General features: G+C 37.7%; 1 protein-coding gene across 5 annotated transcripts in view; it reads right to left on the minus strand.

Moving 5' to 3' along the window:
• Window positions 1–12,139, minus strand: part of RAB27A (RAB27A, member RAS oncogene family) — a 76,316-nt gene that overhangs the window by 30,211 nt on the left and 33,966 nt on the right. For 4 of the 5 annotated variants that reach the window (XM_049613654.1, XM_049613651.1, XM_049613652.1 and 1 more), the window contains one exon: window positions 449–623. In XM_049613654.1, coding sequence (XP_049469611.1) covers window positions 449–601 — 153 coding nt within the window. In that variant the 5' untranslated portion in view covers window positions 602–623. Of the gene's footprint in view, window positions 1–448; window positions 624–10,423; window positions 10,590–12,139 lie in introns of all 5 variants that reach the window. The other variant, XM_049613655.1, reaches the window with a different exon arrangement.

Below are 12,139 nucleotides of genomic sequence, written 5' to 3' on the forward strand. Positions count from 1 at the left end.
GGGAGAGAGGGAGAGAGGGAGAGAGGGAGAGAGGGAGAGAGGGAGAGAGGGAGAGAGGGAGAGAGGGAGAGAGGGAGAGAGGGAGAGAGGGAGAGAGGGAGAGAGGGAGAGAGGGAAAGAGGGAGAGAGGGAGAGGGAATCTCAAGCAGGCTGCAAGCTCAGCACAGATCCTGACATGTGGCTAGCTCCCAAGACCCTGGGATCGAGACCGGAGACCAAATCAAGAGCCAGATGCTCAACTGACTGAGCCACCCAGGCGCCTATCTCCTTGGTTTTATATTAAGTGTTTTTCAGCACAACCTTCTAAATCACGTTGCCTAGATTGAACATAATGCATTTTCATATGCACCCTTTACTGGTATATTCCAAACTTTGTCTTTCTAATTCCTAACAAGTAGACTAAACAGAAAGGCAAATGTTGACTCAGATATTTTTATATAGAACTTACCACTCTCTTTTCCCTGAAATCAATGCCCACTGTTGTGATAAATTTGGAGTTAAATTTGCCATCTGTGTACTGGTAAAGTACACTGGTTTTCCCCACTCCAGAGTCTCCCAAAGCTAAAAACTTGATGAGGTAATCATAATCTCCATCAGACATAATGAAGAACTCAGTGGTTCACCTGCAAAATACAAACAAATGCATATTTACGAAAAAGCCATTAGGAAATATTAGAATCTTCCATGAATAAAGTGAGTTACTTTAATATCCAGCTCAATAAGTACTATGTGACACCTATATGCCTAAGGGTTCTGTGAAGAGGATTAGATATTACTGCCCCCAAGGACCTAATATTTTGCTAGATGAGGTGCTACTGAAATAACATTTTAATTTAAATTTAACATGCACATTATAGTACTATCAAGACAAAAATTCCAAGTGAGAATGAAAATCAAGATAACCACTACCAAGTCTTTTTTTTTTTTTAATTTTTAAAATATTTATTTTTGAGAGGAGAGAGAGTACAAGCGGGGGAGGGGCAGGGAGAGAGGGAGACACAGAATCCAAAGCAGGCTCCAGACTCTGAGCTTTCAGCAAGAGCCTGACGCCGGGCTCAAACTCACAAACTGCAAGATCATGACCTGAGCCAAAGTCAGACACTTAACTGACTGAGCCACCTAGGCGCCCCCAACCACTCAGTCTTACATACAGATCCTATAAAACAAAAATTTTTAAAAGAAAAGAGAAAGGAGAATGTTACAGAAATAATAAAAATTAGGAGTGCACATGATTCTAACCACAACCACCCCCTTCTTTTTCAGAGTCTCCTAGCACTAGATCCTTGGCTTTTCTCTTTTATGTGGACATCTAGGCCATTTCATTTATCCTATTCATTTTCAAATGTCACTATAGTTAATTCCTTCAAAGACAATGCTAAATTCACAAGTAAAATTTGGCTTGCAGCTTCTTTTATTTTATTGTTATTATATATTGCAATTAGGTCAGGGCTTTGCTAGAATTCACTTCTCCCTTGGGAAATGAGTTCCAGATTTGGGCAGTCACTGTTTAGAGACCATAGTTCCATTACAAAGGGTTCACCTACCCGTACTTGCCTTGTTTGAACAAGAAATGCTACCAATTCAGGTCTTCAATAGTAACTAAAACAAAAGTCCACCTTACAGAAGAAAAATTCTGTTTTTACCAGCAAGACCTAAACATGGTTATTTTTATCCTTTGCAATCAGCACTCTTCATGATTTGTTTTTATTCTCTAAATATATTCAAACTACTCAAAATACCAGTCCAACTGAAAATGTAGTCTGCCTCCAGGGAAAGCTTATTTCTTTTTATCTTTGCATTTATGATACCAATAAACCGTTCTGAAAATCGGAAAAATAATCAGCTATACCATTACCACTGACCACTCTACCTGCCCATTCAAACATGCATACTTACCCATACACACACATCAAATGCCTACATTAGATGCTGATTTTCCTCTCATTATCCACTTTCACCCAGCCTCACATTGAGAAACTTTACCACAATTCTCAATGCTTCCTATGGAATTATTTCTATAGATCCTTAAGATTCATAAAAGCTTAAGCAAGGACATTTATTGATTTTCAAGGGTGCCTCCCCCACCCTATCCTCAATTTGATGACTCACCTTATGGTCAAAAATCCTGAATGCCGACCCCCAAGAGCCACTGCAATTTATTTCCTCATCATGCCTTAGCAAAGACTGTGACCTCATATTCAGATATGGCTGGTCAGCTGATAAGGGCAGAGCCTCCACTAACATTCATAATTCTATATGCACACTATAAAGAATGATACTTCACAGATGATGACCTTCCTATGTTATAGCTTCAGTATGTACAGGTTGGTTGCCAGTATTAATGGTACATAACAGAATTCCTCTCCAGAAGATGACCAATAGGGTACAAATAGTTTATCACACTACAGCATCTCATTTGGCTCCCAGTGATTCATTAGTAAGAGCTAAGAATTGAAAAGCAGGTCTAGATAGTGTTTAATCATTTTAGAGGTTCCCCTCAAAATGAATGACCAAGCAGAAAGCAACTCCGAAGTCTGCAATGATAACAGCTATCTTACTTCTTTATTTTTAATTTGAACAAAGGTTGCTCATTTCTATATCTGTGTTTTTACATCATTTAAGGTACAGAAGAAAATGTTGTCATCAATAGCATCACTCTTCTGTAATTCTCTAAATCCACTTGAACGGAATTCAAAGACAGATGAAACTACCTCTGTTGCACCAAAATTTAATGTGTTTAGTTATCATGGGACAACAGTCACACAGATAAGTCTACAAATGCTCTTTGTGGGTTTCGTTTTCTATTCATGTTGACAGCAATACATAACAGTTTATTCACAAACCAAGCCATCATAAATGAAGGTATTAACAAACCAAATACCACAACTAAAGGTATAAAAACCACCATCACTACTAATCATAGTTTGCACTCTTCAGATCATGCCTCTAGGTAATTATTTTCAGATTAACAAGGCAGATAAAGATCCAGACCTTTCACTCTCTGGGTTCAGTTTTCCAAAGGATGAAAATTAGAACCCATAGAGATTAACTCATTTGCACAGTCTAGCATATACATCTCCTAACGCCAAGTCCAATGTCCACTCTATCTCCAAGCTTATTGTTGTTACTCAAGTTTCTACAAATGCATGTTGGGCTTAACAGCGACTGGGTACGATATTGTATAAGGTCGCCCAATAGGAAACACATGACCTCTGAAGTCCAGCAGAGCCAGGCTGAATCCCAAGTCTCCCACATGCCAGCTATTCAGACATCTCTTCACCCCATTCTGGACAGATCAGACTGTCTCTGAAGACCAAGAACAATCTCTGAAATTGCCCCTGATCAGCTCAAGACATATTTCTAGCACAAAGTATTTCTGACTGGTTCAGAGTCATTTGCTGAACTAGATCACTTAGATCTAGTTCACAACATAGATCACTTTCAAACTAATTCTGATCTTTTTTGGCTGGTTTAAAACATTTTCAACTCATTGTAAATTGATATGTCTATTGCAAAAGAGTTATGACCAGCTTAAAAACAGGTTCAAATCTGTATCAGACATTGCAATCCATTCTAATAAGCTCATACTTGTTCTAAAAAAATATGAATGCTTCATTCTAGTTCAGAATCAAAGAGTTGAGTTCAGAGTCCACCTTTTTACTGACCTAAAGCCACTTTGGCTAAAATTAGGTATATCTAGTGAACATTACTTGGGTCTGGTTTGAATGGCTCACACTGCTTCAAACTAGTTTTACCTAGCTCTGTAAGTTCTGACCTGGACAAGTATGTTCTGACTGGTTCACATTAGGTTTGATTGTTTCAGAGTGTATTTTACTGAATCAAGTTAGTGCTAATCAGTTAAATCTCTCCAACTAAAAAAGTCATACTTGCTCTAATTTTATCAAACTTCTTGTAAATTAGTTAATGTCATCTATAATATGTTTTTTATGGTCTTAGATGGATTAAAAACTGGCTCAAACTAGTCCAAGTTGATTTATCAGATGTTCAAACAGTTTAAGGCTAGAAATGTAAAATGATAAACAGAAGCACAAAAAGCAATGGTTTGGTGCTTTACACTTACACTGAACCAACAAACTTAAATTTTTACTTATAATTACCTCAATTGTATGTGTTGGAGAATAGAGAACAGGTTGGGAGAAAGGAGTACTGGCACACTGACAGAGAATACGATAAACAATAGGAAGAGGTGTGATGAGTGCCAGAGTCTTCCTTGGTTGAGAACTCACCCTTCATTTTATCTAAGGGACCTAGCAGCAAAACAGTGATCCATGATCCAACAATAAAATAGAGATTTCAAGTTGAGGAAAACCTTCATCAAATTTGGAGGCTATGTAAAGTGTGCCCTAAATTGGTCACAATGACTAGGCTAGTCTGGGTTAACAGAGACCAGAATTCTAAAAAGGAAGGAAGCTGCAAGGAAATAAAAGGACTCAGGAAAAGAGGCAGGCCTTCAAACTGGTAACAGATTTTTCAGGGTTTGGGCAGGGTATATTGATGGTAACAAGATTCTTCTCTGAGTTTGCAGTTATTTAGTTAAAGCCTAGAATTAATGGAACCATTCCATCTTTCAGCAGAAGATAATTCTAGTGCTTAGCAAACTACAAGCACAAACACACATGTGCTTATTACCACCAGATGAAGAAAACTTAACATTAAGTTTCAGCTGAAAACATACAGTGCAGAATTTTACATTTGGAACACCCCAACAACATTTTGTGCAAACTATTTGCAGTCAGTATTCCAAACTACCGATGCTTCAGAAGCCAGTTCATGAAAGCTCTTTCCAATTGAATTGCTCTTGCTAAAAATGGGTTGGAAGCCCACACACTAAGTATTTTATAATCTTTATCACAGCCCTAAAGGCAGGTGCTACATACTACACACACTTCTTCCCTCAGAAGGATCTCAGTGTCATTCTGTCATGGATGTCCCAATGAGAAGATGAGTAAGTGGGCCTTGGGCAGTCTATCTACATGCTAACATGGGCTCAATTCCAGCACATTGTTGAGAGACAGGAAAAAGTAGAGGTTAAGAGCATGGAATCTAGAACCAAACTACCTGGATGTGAATCCAGTCATTTCACTTTAGAAAATTTAACCCCTTTGCCTCAGGCTCTGCAGTTTTAAAATTAGGAATGATTTTTTTAAATTAATTTTTATTTTATTAATTCTATCATGCATATGCTTTCTTATTTCAATTTCTTTATAATTGGGGTGCATCTTACATTTTACAGTCTTACAACCCACGACATCTTGCGATTGTTACTAAATGAGGTGGACTGGAGATAATTGTGTGAAAACCTTTCATTAGCATCTTCTAGCAACATCACAAATGCACCATCAACACATTTTAGATTTGATGAAGCAGTAAACCTATCTCAGAGGGTTATTGTGGGGACTGAGCTAATGTGTACATGAAGAGTTTAGAACAATGTCTGGCACCGAGTAAATCCTGTATTAGTATTAACTCCTATTAGCGTCATCATATCGCAATCTAGCTTCCAACAGTCAATATGCAGGCAATATTCCTTTCTTAGAACTGTAAGAAAGAACTATGTCCCTAAAAATTAATGAAAAAGAAAATAAGGATCTATGTATGAAGAACACTTGAACCCAAAAATTTCACTTCTTTAAACTCTAGATCTCCTTCAGGAAGTAGCATCTGAAATACCTCAAGGAAGTGTCTTCTAAAAAGTCAAGAATGACCCTAATTTGGGACTTGCAAAAGACTTTCTTACTCAGTTCACTTCTAACTCTCCTCCCTACACAAATATTTTTTCACAGGGCTCTCCACCCTCACTCATATCAGATTAACAATAGAAAGCAAGAAACACCCACTTCCTCAACATTCACTAAGTGGTGATAATTGCCTTCTGAGAGAAAGTCAATGGTCTTCTTCCTTATTTAAAAAAGAAAACATACTTTAATTGTTTTTCAGGGAATAAGATAGGAGAGTGGTTTTAGTTAAGAGCAAAGGAATTAGATCCATTTCTCTCCCTCTCTCCCTGCCCCCCACCACACACACAACCTTAGCCCAAATTCTCCATAAAGCTTCCTATTAAAGTCAATCATAGACTCCAACCTTAGGATCTCCTATCATTTGGCAGAATCATTCTAAAACTATTCCAGATAGGTCAGCCATTTCTTGAAAGCCAAATTTTCCCTCTATCACCCATATTTAGTACAGAAAGTAAAAAAAAAAAAAAAAAAAAAAAGAGGGAACGATAATATTAGTTGAATAATCACCATGTGCCACAAACAGTACTAGACATACATGATTTTATCAGGTCATCATCCTTAAAGAAAACTCAATGGTCTGTATAAGAGTTATAATACATAAAGAGTGATATTTTCTTAATATGAGGGGAAGTAGGCTTGGGTTCAGATTTTGACTCTTTGTGTGAGACTCCTTGCTCTTTAAACCTCCATTCTTCCAACCATAAAGTGGAGATAATAATGGCTATTAAGTGACATTATCTACAGAAAGCTTTTAGCATATTGCTTGGTCTGTGTTAAGAGTTCAATAATTGAAACTTGTCTTTAGCAATACTATTCCAAATAGTCTCATCAAGTTTTCAGCAAGGCATGTCATTTTACAATCTATTCTTATTTAACCCAGTACCTGAACCTTTAGAAAAATCATAGGAAACATTCAATTTAGGTACAATCACTTATGAGGTCTTCATCCATCACAAAATCTATCTTGGCATTCCAAACTAACACTAAGTTTTATCTATGTGATTTTTGGCAGTTTCAGAGCTGGAGTGTTCGTCAGTTGAATATTTTAATTTCCACAAGAGGAAACTGAACGAAGCTCAGAAAAGACAAGTGAATAATACAAAATCAACCAGCAGGTTAGATGTGGGACTGAGCTAGATCCCTAGTCTAAATTCTAGCACTGTATCCTTTTCTAACATATCATGATTTTTGTTCTCTCTGTATTCCTTTCCTTCCTTAAAAGCCAGGAACCTGTTACAGTGGCTTTGATTCAGGAACCAAAGTCTTCTGTGGTGCCAGCTCTTACAGAGATGAACTGCTTTATAACCAAGGCTTAGACTCAGAGAAGTTGGGATAAAAGGCCTGTACTTCTGCATCTCTGTCACAAAGCCCTTCCTTCTGATTGGTTCCCCCAAGAAGAGAAGTCAGAAACTGAGGGCTTGTCTGCCTCTTATTGGTCATAGTAAATCCAAGCAATTAAGTATCTTGATACTTGTACCATCTCCTGTAAATCCTTTCTTTAGGTCTTTCTTCCTTGTGGTTTCAAAGTGGAAACAGCATAAAAATCATGAAGTTTTTCATTTCCTTACAAACTTGTTTGGTCTTGAGCTTAGTACTCTTCTCTCAAATCAAGATTATTTTCTGTAGTGCTGCCTTAAGTTCTCTGTAAGGATACTTCTGGCTCATTCACTCTCTCTTTCATTCATCAAATATTTATTGACTGCCTTTTCTGTGCTTGGTGCCTGAGCACAATGGAGAGCCAATACTCACCATGGAAATCTTACACTTTTAGACACATCCTAAGGTATAGTCTTCTAATGACTATACCCACCTCTATGGTTTTTCAAAAAAGCCAATCCTCGTGAATATTTTAATCTTCCTTTCTAAACATAACACAATATGACATCAAAATTCATATCCCCATAGTACTTTTTCCCTGCCGATATGTGCACAAGCCACATGTGTGGCATGCATATAAAGATGCAAAACGAAGAAAAATGTGAAGCTCAACAGAGAATAAAGAGAAAACTTAAAAAAAAAATACTTATTTTGAAAGAGGGGGGAGGGACGGAAAGAGGACAACAGAAAGAGAAAATCCCAGGCAGGCTCCACGCTCCGCATGGAGCCTGACACAGGGCTCCATCTCACAACCACAAGATCACAACCTGAGCCAGTATCAAGAGTTGGACGCTTAACTGACTGAGCCACCTAGGTGTGCCAATAAAGAGAAAACTTTTAAAAGAGAAACGAGGTGTATGTACAGAATTTTTACTGGAAAATATTTTGAACTTCTTAGGTTAATAAAATATTACAGTATTGCTATAGAGCTTATGGATTCCACTTGTCTTGCCCAAAGTGATTTCTATGTAGAAACTGGAGCATATGAATGTAACTATTTTTCTGATAAAGCATAAAACATCAGCATTTTGGGGAACTCTATCGCCTCATGTTCTGTCGTACATATTAATATCCCCTTATCCAAGCATTCATCTAGATAAAAATGTTCACGTACCAATGACTGGCATAGAACAATAAAGTCTATCAGTGTTTTTAAATTTTAATGTTAAAAATCAGGAGGCTTGTCTTATTTTGTTTTGTTTATGGAACCACTGTTGACCCATTCCTGGCATTCTGAAGCACAAACATAATAGAAACAGCAGAAAAAGGAAAGAGAAATCATACAGAGTGAGGCAGGGTAGAAAAAGCATTTTAAGATGTACCAAGATATGAGTGGGGTCAACTTGTGTTTACCAAATAAGCCCTGGCTACAACGGTCTCAGACCATTGCAATTCCTACATCCTGGAATGAAACACATCCACTCTCACTACAGAAACAACATGTGTACTGCTCCATTTCCACAAGAGAAGACAGCCTCTGCCTTCCATGTACGTAGGCTTCCTCTTCTCAATTCCTTGTCTAAGTATGAGGAGATAGGTTTCTGCCCTCCTGAGTAGTAGCTGGTCTTGTTTGTGAAAAGATCTTGGGTAGAGAGAACTAAGTAGAAATCTAACAGCTTTGAAAAACAGAAGGAAATTGGAATCTAGCTCTTCCTTGACACTTTATTGAAGGATGAGTTTGATTTTATCTAAATTCAGAATATTATAAACTGCATTAGATATTCACCTATCACCTATGATTCATACATACATTCCTATCAATACAGTGTTTTGTAGAATATCATGGATCCATCCTTAACAGTAACGGGAGATGTCCCTGGCTAAAAATCTAAATTTGCATATCATTTGGCTTAATATTTATAGATGCACCTGCTACATAGGAATATTCCATTCTCCTCATTTAAACAAAGTGAAAAGACTGACTTATAGCAGATGGTACTATTCCGGCATAGCAAGTTATCCAAAGAAAAAATAAAGTGATCTGCAAATACCATGAGATTAAATACACATTTCCAAAAACTTGCAGGACATCCAAACATTTCCTCATTTGTAAAATCTTCCTCTAGATATTTGCAAATTCTTTATGAGTATTAAAGAGAAGTATTAGGGTAAATAAAGAATAAACAGTCTCAATCCAGGCGTTGACCCATTTCTGAAATGTTACCATCATTTCAGTATGTGAGCAACATAACCCAGTAAACAAATACAAGCAACTACACATTAGGAAAGAAGGGGACATTGGAATTATTCTTGAAAGTGGAGAGTGTTCTTCTGGAAGACCATTGTGGAATGATTCAAATGAAATTCTGGCTTTTTTTTTTTTTTTTTTAATTTATGGAGACCATTGATTCATTTACTTAAAAGAGTTTATTGCTTGAATCTCTTTTAGGATCAAAATATGAGTGTTTGTAGGAATTTATGGAAAGTAAACACTGGGTGTTATATTACTTATGGTTGTGATAAGTAATTCTTGTTTTATAGAGATACAAGGTAACAAGGAAAGGGCACACTGTAGAATAGGTCGTTTGTAAAATATAGGCCATACTATGGCAATAGGAGTGGCTGTTTGGTTTGCTGAGTAATATCTCAAACAATGTGAAAGCAGCCCCATAAGGGGCACAACCATATGTCACTGCAATGTCCAACCCATGGCTAAATGTGCTTCTTAATGACACCATGAAGCTGGAAATTAAGACTCTGAGAGAAGTGAAAAATCTGTAAAGTCTACTCCGACACAGAGGCTGCTTTTTAAAAGCACATAGAAGATGATGTTAACAAACACTGGAGTCAGGGTCTCCTATATTCAAACAACAGGATGCCACCACCTACCTGTGTAAAATAAGTAGCAAAATGCCTAATAGCTATCAGTAGGTCACAGCTCTCGTATGATTACAACAGATTAAAGCTTGAACAATGATCTTACAACTTTAAGCCTGGTACTTTTTCCACAATACCTTAAGAATGACACTGAAAACTTTATAAAACTCTCCAAGAATGGAGTGAAAATGTTTTCCAAAAATAGAAAAGGAGGAGTGACTTCAGCTACTTGGAAGGTGGGCTCTCTGCAAGTCAACTGGCTGACAGAAGGAATTCTGCTGTCGCAGGCTAAATGATGGCATTTGGCTGTGTCGGAGTGCCACCAAATTCTGGGCTTGGACTCAGAGGCAGAAATACTACGAATGACAGTACTGCTACCCCAGCCAGGACTGCAAGGATAAAAAAATCACGTAGACTTGCAGGAGTTGATATTGGAATATGCATTTCCAAGGTCACAAAACACACAATACCTTTACATTTTTCACCTAGAAATGGAGTCAGTGGTGCTTCTCCCAATACTTGTCCTCCCAGAACATGGGACATGTGTGGTGAGGCCTTTGACCAGCACAGCCTGGCTCTCTCGCCTCTCACCTGCTGCAAGTTTTTCATGTACTGCAACACAGCAAAGGTGTTAATCTGTCAGGAGAAACACGCCAAATCAAGGAGCAAACAACTTTAATTTGTGAAGTAGCAATGATGCTTCTTTCATTCCAAGAAAAACATTAGGATAGAAAAAATTTAGGAATTAGAAGAAGGAAGACCTGTTGAGGATCACTGTCCAAATAATAAAAACAATTAGATAAATATCCCTGAGTTGACAATAACTGGGGAAGTGAAGAGCTCCATTATCATTGCCTTTTTTTAAAAAATGAGAATGTGAGCACTCTGTATTATTCACCGTGTAGGTAAAGTGTGTCCAGAATAAATACCACTCTGCCCTTCCAGATCCAGCCAATTACACACTAGGATATTATTTTCAATGTTGTTTATAAGGGTGATTTTTACAGTATAGTGAAAACATTTCACTGATTTCTTAAAGGACAGGGACCATACTTTAACTGTTCTGTGATGACCTACATACTTGCAGGAACTGTGAATGTTGGGAGCTCCCATCCCACATGCCCTACTCCAAAGGCTAAACTGAACCCTTGGTTTGGCACACAGATGCTTACAATGGTTACTAAGATGTTCCAGATATGGTTCCACTTCTCCTTTGTCCTACCTACCCCACATCCTCATCCCTGCTGACCACATCAGAGCTTGGTTGTTCTCAGCCCCCAGGAATATGCTCTTTGGGTACATGGTGGCTTATTAACACACACAGGATTCCATCACTTCATAACTGGTTTTCTTTTCCACAGTCTAACATCCACCCTCAACCACCCCCCATGTTGGGTTCTAACAGCCCTGTTTCTAATAATTACCCCTGTGCCATGACCTCTCTACTCTCTTTTCCCCTTTCTGGCTTTCCTGTCTCTCATTTTCAGGTACTTTTCCCCAACACCAATTTGTGTGTGCAAAAACTGACCTTACACCAACAATGCCAGTCAACGAATGCACATTTCCTTATAACACAGTGAGTTGCCATGTTAACGTCAAGGTATTGGACCCTCTCAGTAAGCTCAAGTGCTGCTCTGTCTTCAAGGACTTCTACTTTTGCAATAAGGAAAAGAGATTTGCCCCATCTATTCCTGGGAATAGAGCCATTTCAGGAACATAAATTCTTCTCAGTACTGCGCTAGTTTTGGTTTTCCCATAATGTTAATGAACAGGCAACATACTGATACAAGTCCATCCTGAGTTTAAACAGCTGTAAATATTCCTACCATATACCAACTTTCTTCTTTTAAAAAACGCTGCTCCGTTAAGGAAACTATCAACAAAATAAAAAGCCAACATATTAAATGGGAAAAAACTTTTGCAAATCATATACCTGTTAAGGGATTAATATGCAAAATATATAAAGAAGTCCTACAACAAAACACCAAAAAACAAAACAAAACAAATAATCCGATTTAAAAATGAGCCAAGGACCTGAATAGACATTTGCCAAAGAAGACATTGAGATGACCACCAAGTACATGAAAAGATGTCCATCGTCACTAATCATCAAAGAAAATGCTAATCAAAACCACAATGAGATATCACCTCATACCTCTTAGAATGATTATTATCAAAAAGTTAAG

Source organism: Panthera uncia (genome assembly GCF_023721935.1).
Source record: "Panthera uncia isolate 11264 chromosome B3 unlocalized genomic scaffold, Puncia_PCG_1.0 HiC_scaffold_1, whole genome shotgun sequence".
Taxonomy (NCBI): Eukaryota; Metazoa; Chordata; class Mammalia; order Carnivora; family Felidae; genus Panthera; species Panthera uncia.